This window comes from Bos indicus, chromosome 10 (assembly GCF_029378745.1).
Source record: "Bos indicus isolate NIAB-ARS_2022 breed Sahiwal x Tharparkar chromosome 10, NIAB-ARS_B.indTharparkar_mat_pri_1.0, whole genome shotgun sequence".
NCBI lineage: Eukaryota > Metazoa > Chordata > Mammalia > Artiodactyla > Bovidae > Bos > Bos indicus.
Genome location: NC_091769.1, coordinates 21,714,272 through 21,737,055, shown reverse-complemented (window position 1 = coordinate 21,737,055; position 22,784 = coordinate 21,714,272). Strand labels below are relative to the sequence as shown.

The 22,784-nt window shown below is 44.5% G+C and overlaps 1 protein-coding gene across 6 annotated transcripts; it reads right to left on the bottom strand.

The window, feature by feature from the left end:
• Positions 1-936: 936 nt before the first annotated feature.
• Positions 937-20,278, bottom strand: C10H14orf93 (chromosome 10 C14orf93 homolog). Of its 6 annotated transcripts, none has more exons than XM_070797115.1 (8): positions 20,179-20,278; positions 9,182-10,203; positions 8,262-8,405; positions 6,546-6,866; positions 3,048-3,109; positions 2,718-2,821; positions 1,942-2,054; positions 937-1,673 (listed from the first exon to the last, which is right to left on the bottom strand). In XM_070797115.1, exons 2-8 carry the CDS (start codon positions 9,782-9,784, stop codon positions 1,254-1,256), a joined length of 1,767 nt encoding a protein of 588 aa, XP_070653216.1. In that variant the 5' UTR covers positions 9,785-10,203; positions 20,179-20,278; the 3' UTR covers positions 937-1,253. The 6 variants fall into 6 exon arrangements, with proteins under 6 accessions (XP_070653216.1, XP_070653219.1, XP_070653220.1 ...); XM_070797118.1 differs by having other exon boundaries at positions 9,182-9,999; positions 20,094-20,230; XM_070797119.1 differs by having other exon boundaries at positions 9,182-9,999; positions 20,179-20,230.
• Positions 20,279-22,784: the final 2,506 nt, after the last annotated feature.

The window sequence follows — 22,784 nt, the reverse complement described above, 5'->3', positions numbered from 1 at the left end:
CCCTAGGTTTGGAACACTCTCTCTGCCTCCTCTTCCTTCCTGGTTAACTCCTCCTCGTCTTCCAAGCATCAGTCTAAACACTCCTCTGAGAAGCCTTGCCAGACCACCAGAGCAAGTTAGCTACCCCTGTGGTACACAGCCATGGCACATACACGCCCCCATCATCACATTTATCCCAGTTCATTTCATTGCCTACTTAAATGCCTGGTTTCCTGACTAAATGATAAAACTGCTCAGCATCTAGCCTGTTCAACAGAGTATCCACAGCACCTAGCACAGTACCTGACACCTAGTAAGCAGTCCATATGTTATATGACGAACTGAACAAAGAGAAAGCCATGTTTATGTCTCAGTTTATCCAAAAATGCACACGTTCTCTGTGTTTGTGTGTATGTTCTGAATTTGTGCTTATGCGTACACAAACCCACATACACCACCTTCTTCAAAATAGTTTGGCTGACAGAACTAAGAAATAGCTACCAAGCTGCATATACTGCTTGGTCACACGGTGGGAAAGCAGCTGTTGGTGAGACATAGGAATTCTTTAAACCTTAATTTCCTCATGTGTAAGGCAGGAATAATAAATGCTTCCTTATATAATTGACTACATCCCACCAGGCTCCTCCGTCCATGGGATTTTCCAGGCAAGAGTACTGGAGTGGGGTGTCATTGCCTTCTCCGATAATTGAATAAACAATAGCTATTACTTCTAGATCCCAACTCCCAAATAGGTACGGAGCTTGTGCTCTGCTCAGAAGCATCAAGTCCATGACTGAAACTGTCCACCAGGTGGGAGTATTACCCCGGCCTGGTGCTGTGCTGCCTCCACTGCAGAGCAAGACCAGCAATTGGGGGAAGTCGAAGCTACCACCAGGGCCACTTGCTTCCCCAGAGCTTTGAGTGAAACTAGCAGAAAAAACAACTCAGAGACCAGGGCACATGTCAAGAAGGCCTGTTTCTTTGACCCATACTCCTCCTTTTCTCATCCTAGGCTCCTCCGAGGCACTGTTTATGCTTAGGAATAAGCATTTTCTGGCTTGCCATTCACAGTGGGGGGTGTTTTTCCCCCCATGAAAATAAGTCCTTTTATCCCACCAGAGCTGCTAGCTTCTACTTCCAGCGGAGACTGTGTTAAGAGAGGCGGGTTTGCTTCCTCAGACTGCAGAAGACATCTCATTTTGGGAAGCCCTGTGGCCACCCCTTTCAGGGACATGGGGAGTGGCATATGCCAGAGTTATTCTTGATTTTAGATCTCACTCATCCTTTTCCACCTTGATTTCAATGAATGAGTTCAAGTCTGGACAGCAGGTTTTGTGGGCTTGGTCAAAAGATGGGGAGACAGGGCCATTCTCATCACCTCCCTCATCCTCCTCTTCTTGGAAATTAGGATTATAAAGTTCCGGTGGAAGAAGCTGGGCCTCAGCAGAAGGCAAACGGTCTGAGGGAGGCCCATATACACGGTTGGCTTTGGTGCCATGCTTAGAGTTGGCATCCAGGTGGTAGCAGAGCTGCGTGAGGCGCTGGGCCCGGAAACGGGGAGGCCGGGCCACCCAGACACCTGGCTCATTAAGACTGTCCTCTTCATCTGACATCAGCTCCTCTGTCACATCCTTCCATAGACGTTGGTCCTCAGGGCCAAAATGCCTCATGATGCTGGATCGGTTGGCAAAAAGCTAAGGTAGGAGCCCAGGACAGAGGTTAGGGAGAGCAACAAACCACGCATTAGGTTTGGGGAAAGGGTTTGGGTAGGAGGAAAGCTGTGAAAAATCTGTGCCTGAGAGAACTAAGTTCCCAAGAGAACCCAAATCAGATCTTAGAGAATTGGCTCCTGTCTTCCTTCTCCTCCACTCAATCCTGTTCTCAGAGGCCACACCCTCCCACTGTGGCTTATTAGGGTTTAGAGTTTAGCATCTTTTCTGAAAGGAAAGCCTAGAAACCTACCCGGTATCTGCGACTTCGAAGTTTCTTCTCCTCTTTCTCCTTCAGGCCTTTAAAGGGGTTTAAGGAGTTGCGATATTCACGCCTCTTAGTAAGGAAGTAGGCTACACAGGCTCCTGGTGGGGGGGAGAAGGGAGGCAGCAGAGAGCAGAGGTCCTCAGCCCCTTTTATTTTTGCTGTAACACTACCAGGTGGAAGAGGGGAGAACCACTTTTACACAATGGGCTTTCTGGGCATATCCATCAGCATCTATTCCTTCCTCTCTGGTGTAGCTCTCTCTGCCCCTCTACATCTCTAACAGGAACTCCTCTCACTATAAAAAGACAACTCTGATGCTTCTGCAACTCCCCTCCCCCAACCACAGTCAAACCTACCCCATTCTGCTCGGCTGACAGCAGATCCCAAGTACTTTTTCAGCAGACACTTTCTTAATGCTACAGACAAATAACAGAAGGGCACGAGAAGTAGGAAACCCAGGACTCGATATGTAGGGACAAAAGGGGAGGCCTGGATTCTAACCTCCTTTTCATAATACCCAAGACTTGGGCTCTGTATAAGCATCATGCATGATGGTGTTCTAGCCCCTTCCTTCTCCCATTTTCATTTCAGACTGAGAAAGGGAATAAAAAGACAATCCTAGGTGAAAAAATAGCCAAAACCAATTTTTTAAGTCCACTATTTTCAAAACCACCTAAATCATCTCCATAGGCCTCTTCTCCTCTGGTCAGGAACAGGGGATGATGAAAGGCTGGGGTGCAAGTTAACTCGGTCTTTCTCACCTTTCAGCTCCTTGTCAGTGTAATTGTGGGGACTTGTTACCAGCTCTTGCTTGAGCTTTTCCAGAAGGAACTTCACTACGGAAATATTCCAAGAGGACTTGATGCTGCCGCAAGAGAAGAAAGTAAATAAGACAGTCAGCATTTTAAAAGCTAGACAGAGATTCCTCCACTAATCAGCTTTGTGGGAAAGTCCTCCATGGCCTAAGGCACGACACAAAGCGCAATGGTGAGGTGGAAGCCCTAGCCTAAGTATTATATTGGAGCAGCCCCCCTCTACTTCCCTCTCCTTGGCAAAGTTCCTTATGATCTTTTCCCTCAAGAGGATCCTACCTTTCAGACCCATTGAATCTCTTGTCATTGGTGATGTGGTTATGCACATTATGGACCAATTTCTAGGGGAAACAAACAAAACACAGAATCAAGCCAGGAAAAAATGTGATGAAACCCTTTTCTGGTCCCTATGGGGTTTTCTGCATGAATCTTGCCCATAGCCTAGGTACCATTTTCTGCTGATGCCCTTTTTTAGCCAGAGAGCCTACCCATGTTAGTGTCTCTAATGGACACCCCCTCCCCACTTTTTTTCCTTTTCATTTAATTTATGTGGAGCTTTCAGAATTATTCCGGGTCTTACTCTTGTTCTCAGGGAGTATGATCACTAGAATATAGGTTTTCAAACATTTCCACAAACATACTTCTAATAGCAAGGAGAGAGCAAATATACAACAGGGCTACTTCAAGTAGACATTTCTCGAAGCCCCTTTAGTTAGTCAGTAGCTCAGTCATGTCCGATTCTTTGTAACCCCATGGACTGTAGCCTGCCAGACTTCTCTGTCTGTGGGATTCTCCAGGCAAGAATACTGGAGTGGTTTGCCATTTTGTATTTCTCTTAACATGAAAATGTCTCCCAAAATCTTCTAGTAAAATTGGTGACCCAGGAAAATGTCCCAGGTATATGCCTTTGCACATTACCGGAAATCCCAGGGGTCCTCATATCATGGTCAAAAAAACACAAACCTGAAATAACAGAAATGTGAAATGAAAGGGAACTTGGAGACACTGTCACCCAACCATCCGTTTACATCATTAAACAGGCTATCTTTCAGCTTTGCTTACATAACTTTAATGATGGCTTCTCACTAGTTTTTGACTCAGCTACTATGAACATCTCTAATTGTTAAAAAAAAAAAAAATTGCCTTAGATACTCCAAAATCTGACCCCAGTTTTGCCCTAATAGTACCTCAAGTATTTGAGGACGGCTTCCATGTTCTCCTGAGGTCTTCTCTTATCTGGTCTAAACACCAAGTCCTTCAACCGGTCCTCACGACATAGTTGCCAGGCAGACTCCTCATGAAACTATGACGCTCTGGTTTGCCAGTGTTCCTCTTACAACATGGCACCTGGAACTGAATCTAACTCAGCCACTGAGGTCTGGCCAAAGGGAGCATTACTTCCCTGAGTAGAACTCTAAACTTCTAGGAATGAAACCCAAGATGCTGTTACCTTTCTTAGCAACCCCATCACTACTCAGTGTCACAGGGTTCATTCATAGTGAGCCTGTAGTCATCTCAAGTCCATTTTTCCACAGGTTACTATTTCCACCCTTCTCCAACTGTTTTGTGTTTTTTTGTACTCTAATGCAGGATTTTACATTTCTTCCTATTAAATTTAGTTTTGCTGTTTCTGATTATATTTTCATCCCAAGGTCCTTTAGTCAATGGAAATTACCCAGTCCCAAACTGATGGGATGCTGATCTCAGGATTTCAGCTTTGTATTCAGAAATGCCCAATTTCGCTTCTTACTCCTATGGCTGACTCACCATATCAACTTAGGAAATTACTGTTAACTCTTTATGACTAGGTTCTCCACTCTATAAAAAAAAGAGTTGTACTAGCTTCATATCTGATATAGTTATTTTACCTTTTAGAAGTCCAAACTTGAGAAATCACAAGGGGATGGGTGAATGCTTCAGAAAGAATTTGAAAGAGTTGCAAAGAAAGAAAAAAGATGGAGGAGGAGTTGCATAGCTTTCCAATTCAATTGACTTGGAAGAGATCAGCTGATAAAAATCAAACCAAGCTTGAAGTGAAAAGGGAAAATACTCTAGCCAATAATAAGTGTTAAGACTAAAGGATGCTGGCTCACCTGCCTCCCGAGCAAGCTAAAAATAAATAATTTCTCCAATGGGTGGCTGGATCTGCAGCAGTCCAAGGAATTAAGGTTCTGATTTGGACCTTTTGGATCCCTGGCAGAGCAGCAACCCACAGCAGCCTCAACAGATTGGAGAAATGCCTCTCAGATTCCTTCCCAGAGCTAAAGGTTGGAACAGTGAAGATCTGCAACCATCCCTCTCCCTCTGAACCTACAGACTCACACAAGAACATTTTATATCTTTCTCTGTGATGGGCAGCAAGACTCCCTGACTGGTCCACTTGCCCCTCTTCACATCCTACAACATGGAGCATGATGGCTGAGCATGCTTCCCAGAAGGCACCATGCCAAGCTCTCCAGAGGGCAGGAGGAAGCCCGGCCTCACCACTAGACCTCGCACAGTAGGCAGTAGGCACAAGAGGAATAGAACTGACCAAGAAAACCCTGATTTTATGCAAATTGTAATTATCACACATATATTCTGATTTGAACACTAAGACTTCAGGGGAATTCTCTTGAAATGTATTTCTAGGTATAAGCCTCCATTTCTGCCACTGGCAACAACAGTGTCCTGTTGGATTAGAAATCCATGACAGAGAAACTAAACCTACTCCCCATTCTTGATAAGTGACATGGCATTAAACATAACCAAAATCTGAAATAAAGATTAGAAATCAGTTGATACTGATTATGAATGGTGTCTTCTGGAAGGGAGGAAAAAATATCAATGTAAAAACAAAGAAAAAGAGTAGGATATCTTAGAAAAAAGGAGAAAGAAGTAACATAAATAAAGGAGGTATAAATGGTAGTCAGCCGCTGTCAATCTTTACTAAGGCTGTAACAAGGAGAAGTGGGTTCTATACTCTGATGAGATTTCTCTGGATGTCAGTGGTGACCACCACCCTTGACCAGAACTCTCAGGTTACCTCATAAGCTATTATCCAGAGAATGGAGACCCATTACAGTCTCCATTAGAAAGACGTCTTGGATGACAGAGCTGATCCAAAGGTCTGTAGTCACCCTAAAACAGGGTTTCTCAACCTCGACTCTAATGACGCTGGATAACGGGGTTGGGGTTGGGGCGGGGAATCCTGTAGATGGTGGGGTTGTTTAGGGATGCACTAGGGCTCCAAGCCACTGTAAGGTTTCAGGCAGAACTGATTCGGGCCAGTACCTTCCCTGCCAAGAGCTCTGAGAATCACCAGAATCTTCTAACCTTTATCCTTGAGCTGAGTGTCTAATGGTCCTCTGCATCTTTGGGGGATGGGACCACCTCAGGACACCTTGGCCTTTCTGCCCAAGGGGCCCCTTGCTGCTTGCCCTGAACACTGGTTATTTGCAGGCAATTTCCATGCTATCCTGCTGCAGTCAATCTGCTGAACTCCATAAAGATCTTCCCATCAGAATTATGAGATCACCAGGAGACAGGACATAATTCCCTTATCTTTAAATGGAAGATATCAATCTATCCGGAAAAGCCTAAACAAGTTCCACTGATAGCAAAGGGACTGTCTGTCCCTGGGGCTAGGGAACAGTCTGTCTCCTTCTTGCCCTTCCCACTCCAGCAGGCTTCAGGATACCATTCATTCCCCATGGGATGTTTAAAATCAACCCACATTTCACTCTTCACTTATCTCTCCAAACTGAAGAAAAATGTATAGCAATTGAGCTCACTCACAGAGAGGACCAGATCCCGCTTGCGTCTGGAGTTCTTCTGCCCACTCCCTCTGGTCCTGCATGGGGAAGCAGTGAACCCTAGAGACTGTCTCAGCTCCCCAGTTCCCCCAGGGCCTGACTCTTCCGAAGGCCCTTCCAGGGTGGCAGCAGCACTGAGCATGTCCTCAGGGCGGGGTGGCAGTAGCTTGGTTCCATTTTCTGGCCCGGTCTCTGAGGTTGCCCGCTGGATTGCCAGTTGTGTGACTGGTGAAAGCTGCTTGGCATAAGCAGGCACCAGCACCCGCTGCACTGCACCTTCAGAGGCCACATAATCGTCCACCAGCTAAGAACATACGGGAAAAAAAAAACTCTATTAGCCAGCCGGGCTTGTGGGAACCTGGTCAACTGTCATTCACTGGTAAGTATGATGAACAGGAGTGGGGAACAGGGGGGAGTCTAGCCCAGTCTTCAGTGGTTCATGGCTTGTTTCTCTGGGACTCCGGTGGGAGCGTGGGGCAAATATTTCTTGCAGATACAGGGCTTCTTGGGCTTCCCTGGTGGCTCAGACAGTAAAGAATCTGCCTGCAATGCAGGAGACCTCAGTTCCATCCTTGGGTTGGGAAGATCCTCTGGAGAAGGAAATGGCTACCCACTCCAGTATTCTTGCCTGGGAAATCCCATGGACAGAGGAGCCTGGCGGGCTAGAATCCATGGGGTCACAAAGAGTCAGACACAACTGAGCAACTTTCACTTAACGGGGCCTCTCATCTTAGGTCATTACCACAGGACTGATTGTAAGGACAAGGCTTGTTTCTGATGCTCTATTTGTGAGTAGTCATTGATGCTTTGCACCTGAGTATAGGTTAGGTAGCTAGGTAAGTGTTTTGCTTGAAAGGGATTGAGGGAGAAAGCGATGATAAGAAAACCAAGCAAGAGGAGTGAGAAAATAAAATAACAAGAAGGAGAAATAGAAAAATGGGAGCAAAGGAGGGAGATATAAAGTCAGAAACCTCTAGAGAGGCTGGTACTGCCTTCCCCCTCCCCATGCCCTGACCTCTTCCCTTTGCGGGTCCAGCAGGTGCCCTCACCCTGATCCTGCCCTGGCTACATCTGACAGTCGCTGCCCTGACATCGGCTTGCCTGCCTGTGCCCTCACTCAAGGACACACAGGGTAGGGGAAGGAAGGAGGGAGGAAGGGAGAGAGGGAGAGGAGAAGAAAGGAGGGGGATTTCTGCAGCCAGGAAAACAAAACAGTGAAAGTGGGGGAAAAAACACAGAAAGAAGCGGGGGAGGAGGCTGAGATTTATAGACCTGTGAGCTGCTTTCTGTGCTGTGAAATCTAATTCCATCCTGTCGGCTTGGAAGCCTTCCCTGCCAGAAAGAACCACAGCTCAGGGCACTGCCGGGCCTGGTGCCTCCCTGCCTCCTCCCACCTTCCCAGCAGCTCCTCCAACAGCCCCAAACCAAGTCTAGTCCCTGGCCGGGCAGACTGGGGCGAGCCTCGGGGCCATCACCCACCCGTGCGGCTAGGCCTTGGTGGAGCAGTGACCAGTTTCAGTATGACCCTGGAGGCGGCCTTCATTGCTCAGATCCAGCAGATGGGCTCAGAGTCTCAGCCCCCCTGCTCTGCTGCTCTACTCTTTCCTGGGTGTCTAGGCCTTGTCGTTGGGGGTGGAGGAAAAGACAGAGGGCAGAAGGAGGACGCGGTGGAGGAGAGGGTGGATGGGAGCTGACAGACCTCCCACTGTCTCTCAAGTGGCAACACATCTGTTAGCTTCACATCTCTGAGATCTCTAGAGTTGCTCCATCTCCTTTCCAGACTTCCATGTGACATTCTTCGGTTTTTACTCGACTCAGCCAGGATTTTCCTGCTCATATGGCCCTGAGCAGTAAAGAAGCTGAAATATCAGTGTATTTCTATGTCTTTTCCGGCTCACAAAACAGGCTCGTTGGCTTCCCTCTTCCTCCGTATGCGTTATTATCCTCTTAGGTAAACTCTCGACTGCCCATTTTTCCTCATTTTATTTCCTTTCCTCTACCTCCCTCCTACCTTACCTCATATTCTCTCCCTTGCATCAAATCTTCTTCCACTTACGTTCATCTTTCTCCTCTGCTCTTTGTCTCCACTTTTTCTCCTTTCTGAACCCTTCATTTCCAATGGCCTCTTTCCCTTCTTGAACCTGTTGGCTACCAGCTTTGCCCTTTCCCTCCCTCATTCCCTGCTCTCCCTCCCCACCTCTGCCTCTCTCTCCTCACATCCCCATCTCTCTCCTAGTCCTGAATTCCTCTTGGCAAGCAGAGGGCCCGTGATCAAATATGAATGAGTCGTCTGCATGGCAGGCATCCTCGCCAGGAGAGGCAGAGCCCATGGAGCTGTCAGGCAGCTGTGGAGAAGGTGCCATGCGGCACAACAGAGTGGGAGGGCAGGGCAGCCCCGATGCCACTCATGCCAGCAATGACCTTCTACCAGAAAGGCCACGGGGTCAGAAAAAAACAGAGGGCTAACTCTCCCTGACGACAAAGGAAACTGGGTACCCTGCTGTTGCATCACTGATACCACCAAAAGAAAGGCTGAAGGATGGAGAGGAGAGAGAAAGAGAGGAAGGCCAGGAAGGGCACAGGGAGCAGCTCGGCTCCTGTCCTGTGCTGTGTACTCACGGGGTTGAGCATCGGGGGCCCCTCGCCAGCAGTCAGGGCGCATCCCGGGAGCCGCACATCTCTCTGAGCTGCCGGGAAGCCCAAGGGTCCGGGCCCCCCAGCCGAGGCCGCTCCCAGCTGCCGCAGCTCCTCGATCACCACCTGCACGCCACTGCCCACACTGTCACACTCCTCCTCCACAGCCGGCGGCACGGCCCTGCCGGCCTCCCCGGGGCTCTCCTTGAGGGGCCCGGGCTCCTCCAGCGGGGAGCCGTGTGCCCGACTCTCCCTGTCTTCATCCGCGGCAGGCACCTTCCCTTGCCTCAGCTCACCCACTTCCTCCTGGAGTCGTTTTAACAATTCGTTGTTGGCCCTGGCGAGACTCAGCGCCGCCTCAGCCAGACCCACGGCCTTATCCACCCGCTGGTAGATAATATGCAGGAGCTGCTCGGAGCTCTGGACGGCCAGACCGTGTCCCGTCACCGTGATCGGGGTGCTGGGAGGAGGATTCCCGCCCTGACAGCCTGAGCTGGCCCCGCTTGTCTCGTTCTTACACGCACAGCAGCAGCATCTGGCCTCGCTGCCACTGGGAGGGGAGAAGAGAATGGTGGCGCTGAAGGACATGGTTGTCGAGGCGGGAAGGGCGGTGCTCACGCTCCTGGACTGCTCCAAAAGTGTCCCCAGCCGACCGGACCGCAGGAAGCGCTGGCCTCTCTGGATTCACTTTCCTTCCTCATGGAGGGTGGTCAGAGGAGCCTGGGCACCCGGGGTTAGGTTCTCTGAAGGAGCAGTGGGCTAGCCGTGAAGGCGCACACAGTCCATGGCTGCCTCTTCTCGTCCTGCAGAGTGGAGAGGGCCTTCTCTGTGCAGATCCTGGGCTGCCCTAGTCCCCCACACTGGGGGGTCACCCTCACCCCTTCCCCATAGGGTGGGCCCACGAAGGCCTTCCCGAGGAACTTGGTTTCAGAGGGTGGAAGGCATGAAACCCCCCACCACTCCAACACTAAGGAACAGAGAGGGGACTCTAAAGGACCCACGGGCATCTGGAAAGATTAGAAGATTAAGGAAGAAAATGTAGATCTGTCTTCTCCGCCTCTCTATCTTGGCTGTAATAACAGTATTGCATTTTATTGCTTTGACATCATTCCTTAAGGAGTTCAGAACACTTCACGTAGGTTAATCTCATTCACACAACAGCTCTAGGAAACACATATTAACCCAGGGCCAGGGAAGAGATATGTAGAGAACTTATATATCTTTTTCAAGGTCAGGGGAAGACAGCAGAAACCAGTTATTGCTACTTTCAATCTAGTGTGCATGTGATTTTTTTCTTAAACTGATACCACTTTTTGTTGACATAAAGAATGATGATTCTACGGTCTCTATAATTTGCATACAGATGCACTCAGAGTAAGACTCCTAAATGAGGAAGAGGCCAATCAATGCAGCCCCCAAGATGCTGCCAACCTCACACTATTATATCATTAATGCTTTGGGGATGGGCAGGGAAATGAAAGGAAAACCTGGATGGGAGAACTGAGCTTCCCTAATCAGGGCTGCAGAGACCCCTACTCTCACACTTTGTACACCTGGGCCTCCAGCCTCTGCAATAGAAGCTAACTGTTCTGAATGCTCCAGCTGGAAGCCCAGAAAAATCACCTCCAGGGCCCCTCATCTCCACTTCTCATGCTGCTTAAGGGAGCGGCAGAGCTGAATGGGAGTTTCTAAGTAGCTCCATGCTGCCACTCTGCCCACACAACCAGTCCCCAAAAAGAGAGATCAGAATATCAATGATAAACCAAACTGCCTCTCCTCTGAATCACTGTAGTTAAACGACTAAAACTCCAGGAAAAAAAGAAGGAAAAAAGTGTGGGAGGGTTTGTACCACTGAGAACACTCCAAGGAACTTCATATTGTCATTTTCTAAATGACACTTGATTATAGAAAAAAAGAATCTTTCTGCCTGAAGCTCCCTAAATGACAAAATCTTATGTTTACAATTTCCTCAAGAGATACATTTCTATCTTACCCTGTAAATTATATTATAACACCACAATTAAAAGGAGAGGAGGAGGTTAGGAGAATTTCCCACATACAGAAATTTGGGGTTTTATTTTTTTTTTGAATCAGCAATCTCATTTCAGAAATAGGCAATATCAATGCCTCTGAGGTACTAAAATGTAAATCTGACAATGCATTTTAATTACATTTGGTTATTAAAGAATAGTCTTTAATTTGCTCTTTCTACCCTTTATATCGAAGAAATGCTTTTCTGTGCTAGATATTCACTTCTTGAAATAACGTTAACTCAAATCCATTTACTGCTTCTCTGTCATTAGAGTCACTGGAAAGCAGAGCTAAACCTAAAAAACTAAAGGTTAAAGCCAAATTAAAACTAAAGGTTAAAGGAAAGCACTAAGCAATTCCCAAGTCAATTATGAATGAATCATTAATATATCCTTTTCCTTCTTAAATAAGGGCCTACACGCTCCTGTGGGGTTTTAACTTTTTTAAAACCAACATCATGCACAGAGTTTAACCTGAAACGTGGATGCCGTAAGAAAAAGAAAGTTATGTAAATGATAATATACAAATGATCGCTCACTTGGGTTTAGGATTTGTACAGTAAGAAATTAAGACCTGCCACTTATGTAATATTTTACATCAACTATAATTCAGTTAAAAAACTTTTTTGGCAGCACCACTCAGCTTGTGGGATTTTAGTTCCCCAACCAGGGATTGAACCCAGGCCCTGGGCAGTGACAGCACACAGAGTCATAATCACTGGACCACCAGGGAATATACCCCCCAAAATTTAATAAATCAGTAATGTATAAAATAAGCTATAAGGATATGTGCGTATGTGCATACTCAGTCATGTCCAACTCTTTGAAACTCCATGGACTATGCCAGGCTCCACTGTCCATGGAATTTTCCAGGCAAAAATACTGGACTGGGCTGCCATTTCCTACTCCAGGGGATCTTCCTGACCCAGGGATCAAATCCGAGTCTCCTACATTGGTAGGCAGCTTCTTTACCGCTGCGGGACCTGAGAAGCCTAAGAATGTACTTTACAGAAGAACGTAGCTACAAGAATATACTTTACAGGGAACGTAGCTAAAGTTTTTATAACAACTATAACTGAAGTACAACTTTTAAAAACTATGTACCACTGTATTATATACTTGTAACCTATAATATTGTACATCAGATAAACCTCACTTTAAAAAAATTTTTTTAAAAACGAAGGTGCATCAGGTTGGGACTCTGCGTAGGTATGCTTCCTGGGATCAATCAAACTGACAACTGCTACACTCTTGCCCCAGATACTCTTTCTTACAGGGGGCCTTCTCCCCTGCTGGCCTTGTACCTGTCTCAAGCCCTTCTGTCCCTTTAAACGGTCTTTCTTAGGTCATCTTCCCAAAACAGCACTGAGATGGGAGTAATAAATAAGTAAATAAAATAAAAAATAGGGTTCTCATCATGCGGTACCACTTAAGGGCTATTTGAACTTGGGCCTCAGTGTTCTCTGGGGCTATCTACCTCCTCTCTGCCCACTTGGAGTGTTTTTGTGAAGATTATTTATAATAAAGGCACCAACAGAGTGCTGGCACATAGTCAGTGCTCCACACATAACAGCTGGATTCCTGAAACATTTTGTGTTCCTATCTTGAACATCCATGCTGATGTCCTCATTTTGGAAAAAAAAAAAAAAGGCAATGGCTTGAAATAGAATTTGGGGAGCTTCCCCTCTAAATTCAATACCAAATTTGTAAGAAATTAATTCAAGTCTACAAAGATGCCTTTTATCAGTACAAAACCTTTTATGATGCAAATTAGAAAGGTAATTGAGAAAACAGTATTTGTAACTACTTGCTATCATGACCTGGCTTTAGACTAACGATACTGTTCAACTTTACTCATTTTTAATTTTGTTTATTTATTTGACTGTGCTACATATAACATCTTAGTTCCCCAACCAGGGATGGAACCTGTGCCCCCTGCAGTGGAGGCTCGGAGTCCTAACCACTGGACCACCAGGGAATTCCCAACTCTGCTCGTTTTTAATGTACTAAATATATATTCATATTTGTGTTGACATAAAATATCATGATACTAACCTGCTCTACAATTCTGTCCCTCAGTTTCTTTCTGCTTTTCAACTTTGGGTATTACCTAACTTCATCCATTTTAGAATGCTACTTTCAGGGCAACAAATACATGTCTTCTTGAATCACTCTGTCTATAAAAACCTGGTACAGTGCAGTGTAGCACAGCGGGCATTCAAATGACTCTTTTGGGGTATCTATGGACATCATTTCTGATTTAGTTTCCCTGGGTCTTGCTAGAGTCTCCCACATAACCTCTAAGACCCTGAATAAAAAGATAAGGAAACTGGGGTTGGCAGGTATTACAGGAACATTTCACAATTACATTTACTAACCAGATACCAATTTAAAATGCTAATATCATTAGCTACATATATCTTCATTAGAGAAGAAGAGCAAGTTATATATATAAAAACAAGTGTTTCTAAAAATTCTGTCTATATAAGGCCATGCTAAAGGATGAGTCACCAAAATGGATTGCCACCTCCAAGTACTCAAGAGAAAGGAAGATAAAGTCCCTATACACAAGGAGCTTACAGCACATGTGAGAACTAAAGTCTAAAGAACAAAGCAAAATATACACAAGTGGCTAAAAATATAGTACAGAATAGAAATATCTTGAGTTAGTTCAAAATTATAGAAAGATCAACAGAATGAAATCACGTGAGAAAGGGGTCTTATCAAAGAAAAGTCTCCAACTGACACTTGAGCAAGGTGTAGAATGAACTGGTACCATGGTAAGAACAGAAGGTGAGTGAGAGGAAAAAAATCAAATATTACAGCATTAACAGGGTACACGTGAGAGGTCAGAGCAAAAGGGCTTATATACAAAGTACAGAGAGCTGACAGTGGGCTTTGAAAACCAAGTTAAGGAAACTCCTAGGTCAGGGGTCAGCAAACCTTTCTCTGGAAAGGACTAAAGAAACTTAGGTTTTGCCGGCCATGTGGTTTTTGACACAACCATTCGACTTTCCCATTGTAGCACAAAGGGGCCATTGATGATACATAAATATAAGTATGGCTGTGTTCCAATAAAACTTTATTTATTAATACAGAAATGTCACAAAATATTAATTTTAATATTCATATTAAAAAAAATATAAAAGCCATTCTTAGCCCATGGAACCAACAAAAACAGGTGTAATGCCAGACTTAAGACTACGTGCTATAGTTTACTGACCTCTGTCTTAGCACTTAAAGTGGAACAGTTAGAGATTAGAAGGCTGTTTAATCCTGGAGAGAGGTGATAAGAATGAACTTTTGTGAATATGAAGGTTCAACACCCTGGAGAAAGGACTGATCTTATTTCTTAATAAATATGCGGGATAGAGAGATTGGCTAAGACAACTTCAAGACTGTAAACCTAAGGGTCAGAAGATGGTAACACTGACAGAAATGAGGAAGCTGAGAGGCAGCACCAGCATGTTTGAAAAGATGTGTATTAATATAACATGTTAAAATATCAAACTGATGGCAGCAGCTTTAAATGGAATGTTCCGAAAGCAACTGACTAGGACTGAAAAACAAAAACAGAGGAAGGTCAGAGCTGGAATGCAGACTTGGAAACTTTAGCAGGAGGTTAATTTGAACCTCAGAGAGTGAACGAGCTCTCCAAGGAGTACGTATAGGTCCTCGGCAGGGGCCAAGGGCAGCACTTGGAGCCAATCCTTGAAAGAGTCTTCATTAAAAAAGAATGGTCAGTAAGATGGAATAAAAAGTGTTAGGAACACCAAAGTAGAAAGAATAACAAGAAAGTGGGTCTAGTCAACTGTGACAAGTGCAGCAGAATGGTTAAAACAAGATGAAAATTAAGGAAATGCATGTTATTTGTCTGTGATGGTCACTGGCACTGACTAGTAAGTTTGTTTTTTTTTTTTTGGTAGTGGAAGTAATACTATGCATTAGATGAAAGAGAAATTGATGCAGAGAATATGGAAGCAAGACATGAAGTCAAGTTTTCTAGAGTATAGATACGAAAGGAAGGAAGCAGGAAGTCAGAAGAGGCACTACAGCCTCAGTATATTTAAAAAGCAGAAAAAAAATAAGGTCAGTGAAAAAGGAAAGGATGAACGTATTAGGAAAGGATTTAGGTTTTCTTCTAGCAAGGATCCTCCCAATGTGAGAAGGAAGGCAGGTGAGCTCTTCTCTGAGTCAGCAGAGAAGAAAAAAGATGAATCGGGGCAAAGATTCACTGATGTGGCGCAATGAAGACAAATATGTACGCTATTGAGACATTCTTTTTTTACGGACCTTCCTCAGTATGAACAATTCAAACTGATAAGAGAATTTCATTATAGATAGTGCTGCATTATTTGCTGTTACAACCTATTAAATCCTTCTTTTCTAACACTGCAGACTTAACATAATCATTCTTGCTTTTTTCCATAACTAGTTTAAAGTTTCAGAGCCCCTTTAACTCGGCCAACGTTATTAACATACCTAAACTTTATTCTGGTATCTTTATTTATTCTGGTATCTTTATTATACTTCTCAAAATGTGTAACTGTTTAATACCTGCGAAGCAATCCATGGAACGTTTGGCAAAGCAACGGTTAATAAATTATCCAAGCAGTGTCTATACCATTATTATTAAACATTAATACTGTCAACTTTTGCAATTTCAGATTGCTGATTTATTTTAAAACCAAGTTTGCATTTTTGTTCAAGAGGAATGAACTAAGACTGACCATCACTGAAGAATATATATGCCTTTTGCAAAATGCTATCAACTTTTAGAATTGGAATGTTAAGAAAATGATCTTCAATCCTATGATGACTTGCCAACACAAAATGACAGCAGCTGTCAAACTTAAGCGTGCATAAAATCTGTGTTTGGGTTCATCAGTATCAGTCTAATTTTAATAATGTGAAATAAGCCTAGAAAATGTACTTTTCAATACTTCTGATATTTTTTCATAAATATTTAGATAAAGAATGAAAACTCATCTTTGGACAGACAGTTCAGGGTAAGGCTGTCCATAATCTTAACTATCCATTTCCTCCCAAGTCACATGTATTTTTGTTAGAACTAAATATATCATACTCTTGGCAGCTCCCTTGCTTGCTTCAACCCATTCTGAGTTTGAATTTTCTGCATGACTGAGTTCACCTCCAAACTAGGAAAAATAAAAGTTTTCTAATAGATGTGTAGTCTATGGTATCACTCAGAAGATAAATGTTTTTATAATGGGCCCTTGACTCATTCAGGGTCATGCCAGCAATGGACTTCCTTAAATGCGATTACTGAAAGCATAGCAATTCATACCATAATCTTCATTTTAAGAAATAAAAAGGAAAATGGCCACTTAAACCTCCTGCTGTGCCAGTCAGCCCTGCTCCTCCACCTGAAGGTGCAAAATGTCTCATCCGCTAAAAAATGTCTCACTTCTCAAAAAAATCTACTTCTATCAGAGATGAGCTCTTTATCACACAAGAGCAGGCAAGGAAATATCATTAATAGTCTTTTTCTACATTTTGAAACACTGACCCAAATAGAGATCAACAAAGAAAATCTAAGACCTTGTTTTTTAGGGGTAAAAAAGAGATGTGGACCCAGAGGGCAGAGTGAGATCCTAAGAAAAGGATTTCACATAATCCGAAAATTTCAAGTACATCTGTATAGTAGTACCAGAGTTTTCAACCCAGTGTTAAACCGCCTCTTTTCTTTATATTTGCTAAAATGCAACTTGGTGAGATTAAAATGACCGGTGTAAGGTTTTCATAACCATATACCTGACATAAACGGCTCTTCCGGCATTTCCGGAGAAACTGAAAAATGAAAAACTAGCTCCCAAAGTTGCGTCGTATGCCCAGCGAGCCCTTGGTAAATGTTAGCTGATTAAATATTAGTCAAAGATGACAAGGTGGGCACCAGGGAAAACAGAACCATTTCCGAAGAGAGTGTTTCAACTACAGGTAGGGCGAGCGCAGCAGCGCAAAGGGGGAACAGAGCCGAGCTCTTCCCTTGGGGCCGCAGGGGACAGGGCGACCCGTCACTGAGCCCCCGGGTAGACGGTGTGCCCTGGGGGTCTCGAGGAAGGGGTGTTCCTCACAGCGCCGCAGACAGCCGACTGACCCGAGGAGATCTAGCTGGATCACCGCGGGTAACTGCCACGGGGCCAAGAAAGCGCTGAGGATGGCGGGGGAATTCCCGAGGAGGTCTAGCTTTGGCTGCCCTACTGGTGTCCCACCGCGTGTGCCCCTCGCGCCGCTCCAGCCGCCTCGGCTTTTCCGAGTCGCGCGGCTCACTGCCAGGGAAAGCAGTGTCTGCTCGTGTACCCTGCCAGCGCGCGCACGCGGGGAGGCCCCGCCTCACCAGTCTCCAGGCTCCTGATGATTGGCGGTTGGGCGATGGGGCGGAGCAAGGCCGGGGACTTTACTGGCCGCAATCCACAATCACGCAACAAGTCAGGGAGGGGAGGGGCCTCTTTAGGGAGGGACACGACTGCGAGGCTTTTTCAAGGCCGCCCGACGCCATCTTTAGCTTGATTTTTTTGTTTGTTTACTCCCTTTTGTTCCCTGCTGCTCATAGAGCTGCGTGTACACGATTATAGGTACATTGGCTACAGATCGGCCTCATACATTTGGTGGTGGAAGGCTTTTCATTCCTGCCGGCCTCAGCTACAGATTTTTCAGATAACACTAGCAAGGTAGCAGTTGCCTTTAGTTCAAGTAAGTTTTCATCGCTATGGGCCCCGCAGATGCCAGGGCAAAATCAACCGACTTTAGCTTTTGCTTTGCCTTGGTAGGAGGGCCAAGCCAACGATATATTCGTGGGAGGAATTCTCTTACCGTCAAATTCAAAGCAAGAAGACTGGCTAAGAGCCTAAATTCCTAGTAAAAATCAATTAACCTAGGAAGACAGGGGCTTGGGCTGTGCACCTTTCTAAGAAGAGCTGACTTCTCCGAGATGGTAAAAAGTATACGTGATGACGTACAATGAAGGGGGAAAAGAATAAGAAAGAGCAAAATTCCATTAATAATCCCAGCACTACTGCCATCACAAAGGCTACTTTAAAACTCTGACTAGATTTCAGATATGCAGGTCTAAACTTGTGGAATGCTCCACATTTGAGACTGATCTAACTTGTATTGTTAGGGAATAGAAATGCACTCAGTACAGCTAAGAAACCCAGAGAGCTCACAGTCTGCATTCATTACAGTGAATGTCAAGACTTGTACAAATAGTTTTATCGCCGTTGTTAGGTGTCCTAAATACAGCTTGAAACTGAGTAGGACGCAAGCTGGGGGATGGAATTGTATTATAATCGTACAGTGGTTTTGTTCTCCTGAAATTTCAACTCTACAGTAGATCTTTTTTTTTTATCTCGTGGTCACTATTTAATTTGTGACATTCTAGTTTCTCCCTCATCACCCCCATATATTTCCTATCCTTTCACTCCAATCTGCCAATACAGATTTGAATACGCTTTCCGTATGACTCCTAATAGGAGACAGTGGTTCTATAACAATTAAGTGAGAAAATGGCTCCTGTAACCGGAGGTACTGCTCTGAGCCTGTTGCCCTCTAATTCATACACTTATGTCCATGACTCTTATCTTAGGGAGAACGTTTTTCATTCCAAAAACGCAACACGGTAACCAAATGCATTTCTTATCCCTCCTATGTATTATTTGCCTTTGCCTCCTCTTGGCCCCTCCCCCATCACCACCATCAAGAACGGTTTTAGAGAATTGGACTTGACTGGATTATTTTCCTGATATTTTGCCAGCTGTGGAGTTATTCAAACAAATCCCAACCTATAAACGACCATTTTTGTCAAAAAGCCAAGAGAGAACTTCCCTTCTGAACACACCAACCAAACCACACATAAAGGCCAAAATATACACAGCTGTACATTTAGGAACGTGAGACAATAAAAAGCAAAACCACTTAGGCAAAACAGTCACTAAAGAAGGCTTTAAACCACAGAGTCAATAAATTGCTTACCCTCAGTTGCCACGTGAACTGTGTATTCCCTAGCAATTATTTAATTATTCAGTAAGCTGATACTTTAGAAAAGCAGAAAATACAGTAAATGCACGTAGAATCAAAATACCTAAGTAATTTTATGCATAGGATTTCTTCTAGGCTGTAGTTTGCACATGAAATCCTGTCTGGATCACATTTGGGAACACAAGAAAAAAAAATCCACATTCTAGGGGCTGCTTTGCACACATAAAACCAAAGGCAGTAGCTTTTAAAAACAAAATCTGATACGGCACATATACACACTGTACATATACACAAAGCACAAAACCCCAAGATAAATCTTAACGAACTTATTTGCTTCAAAACACACACACACACACAGTCTTTATGGAAAATGTGGGTAAGACACACTGTAAAAAGGGCTTTGACCCCTCCCCCAGGGAAATGAGTGTCACAATTATAAAATACAAACATTTTTAACCTATTGGCCTTGGACAATTGCCACATTCAAGCCACTTGGTTTTGGTTCTGGAAGAGGGTGTGTAAAACGCACGCAAACAGCTCTGTGAGGGAGCCTCAAATCTGTTTACTTCGACGTTGCCTGTGGCAGAAATTTACATTATCCCTTCGGCCGGCTTCAAAAAGAAACCTCTACTTCCCAAGAGGCTAAATTTTTAAAAACCCCTCGACTATAAAAATTTACCAGTTCTTAAAATGTGATAGCAAAAAGAAAAAAAATCTCTATAAATTTGGCTGGAAACAGTTGTACACGGCCATCCTGCTTCTCAACTTCTTGGTATATTTAAAACCTTGACCAGGAAAAAGAAAGAGGAAGAGAGACAGAAAAAGAAATGGGGGAAAGCGCACATTCCCTTTAGCAACAGTTTCCTCACCCCAGCACTGCCACAGATCTCTATTTTTTAAAAAACTTGAATACACACACAAGATTAAGGAGAAAAAAAAATGGAAAAAGGATACCCGAAGGTCGTATGGCTCTTTGTATTCGTGTGTGTGCAAAAAGGAGGACTCGCGGAGCCCGAGCCAGCAAGCCCCGCCCCTCCCCGGACGCCAGCCCGGATTGGCCATTGGCGGCCGCGGGGCGCCCCGCCCGCGAGCACACGCGCAGCGCCCGAGGCGCGGGCCCCAGGGGGCCCCTAAGGGCCGCTCGACCCCCGACCCCAGCCACCTTCCTCTCCGACCCGGGCGACCTGCTTGGCACCTTCCCCACCTCTCTCCCCTTCCTTTCACTTTTCAGCCTCCTCTCACCCTTTCCCATGTTTTTTTACCAGTGAACCCTGGCCCTTGTCACCAGCATAAATAACAGTCCAGTAAGCACCTTCTCTGACAGTTTGCTAAATTCGGTTAACTAGTCAGTAAAATTCTAGAATAGGATTAAACATCAGGCAGCCGGTGTGTGGGGCGAGTTCATGATTTCCAGGTGGAACTCTCTGAGTCACGTCTGTTGTTAACCCTTCCACCTTTAAATGAACCTTCACACACGTATGTGCCCTCCTTCAGGGGAAAGGCAAAGTAGCCTTACACTTCTGGCGTGGTTTTGCTCAATCTTCTCCCCAAATTTTTTCTCTATTTGGTTAACACTGCATTCTCAAGAACCTAAAATCGTCTCCCTTTACCTCCTGCTTGAAGACCTGGTTGGTTATACCTGCATTATAAACCACTCATAATCTGCAGGTCCTAAGCCCCTGTTTGTACTTATTTCCCACTGCTCTTCTTCACTTCTGTAATATTCCTTTGTTCACGTGGTCTCATCTGCCTGGAGTAATAATGCCTGTCTCTTCTTCTCAGACTGTTACCCAGTCCAAGCTCTCTCTGCTCGTGGCATGATAGGCTAATGAATCTGAGAGAGGAGGTGTTGAGGCAAGGAACATACTTTAATTGGGGAGCTGGCACACCGAGAAGATGGCACACTCAGTTCAGTTGCTCAGTCGTGTCCGACTCTTTGCGACCCCATGGACTGCAGCACGCCAGGCGTCCCTGTCCATCACCAACTCCCAGAGCTTGCTCAAACTCATGTCCATCGAGTCTGTGACGCATCCAACCATCTCATCCTCTGTCGTCCCCTTCTCCTCCTGTCTTCAGTCTTTCCCAGGGTCAGGGTTTTTTCCAGTGAGTCAGTTCTTTGCATCAGGTGGCCGAAGTATTGGAGCTTCAGCTTCATCATCAGTCTTTCCAATGAATATTCAGAACTGATGGTAGGCTAGTGCCTCAAGATAACCATCTTATTGGGGGCTGGATGCCAGGTTGTTTTATAGATCAGAGAGAAGCAATGAGGCACTAAAGTCAAAAGACAGAATAGAAAGGGAGATGCAGTGGGGAAGTAAAGTGAAAGGGTCTTCAGTCTTGCAAACCATCTCCAAGGGAATGTCCAGCCTTCAGAAGGAGTGAGTTAATCTCTTCTATTCACAGGTGGGCAGGGACAAACTATCTCTCCCTGAGCTGAACAAAGGCTTTAGTTTACAGTCAAGCAGAGGGGCAGGATCCTCCAGACAAACCATTGAGTAGTATTATAATAATAAAAGCAAGTCAAATAAATAGTTTCCAACATAGAGTCCGAACTGGCTTCCCCCCTGCAACAAGACTAGTCAGTTTTTATCCATTCTTCAGCTGTTTGAATCAACATAGACCACTTCCTTCTCTCTTCTATCAGCATGATCTTCATGTTTACTTAGGTTAGCAGCGCTTAACCCTACCTTGATTGTTTCCCATATTTTAGTAATTTCACACTAGGAAACTGAAGATCATCTCTTAAACTTTTTTCCATTCAGGAGATTAAATTTTTTTTTTTTTTTTTTACTGCAGCAGCTGGTATAATTATAGACATTTAGTAAACACCGAAAAAAAAAAAATCATTTATAATTGAGTGAATTTTTTTCCTAGCTAAACACAGATCTTGAAACTTAGATCCCACAACAAGAATTTGCCTTCTTTAGGAACAGTTCAATGAGCACTTACTGTGCAGGGATTGTTATGAACACTTTACATGTGTTTACTTATTTAATCTCCACAGTTATGGGGAGGTACTCATTATCCTCATTTTATATCAGTGGATGAGACTAAGGCACTGAGAGGTATAATAATTTGACTAAGGCTATACAGCTAGTAAGAGATAGACCTGGAACATGAATTCAGAAAATCTAGCTCCATAGCCCAAGTTCTTAACGGTTATGCCTCACTGGCTCAACAGTACAGGTTTGAAAAATATTGTTATCTGATTTCATCCTCACAACATTCCACAAGACAGATGGCCTGAACGCTTCTAAAATATCAATGTAATGAAGTCACATACAAAGGTGAAGGGGCTGTTCTAAATTAAAGGACAATAAAGAGACATATCCAGGAGATAGCGAAGGACAGGAAAGCCTGCCTGGTGTGCTACAGTCCATGGGATTGCAAAGAGTCACACAGGACTTAGTGACTGAACAATAACAAAATGCAAAATGTGATCCTTGATTGAATCTGGGTCAGGAAAAAAAAAAAACTATAATGGACACTATCGGGATAATTGGGGAAAACTGAATATGGGCGATGAAATATATGAAATTAGATAACATGACTGTATTAGC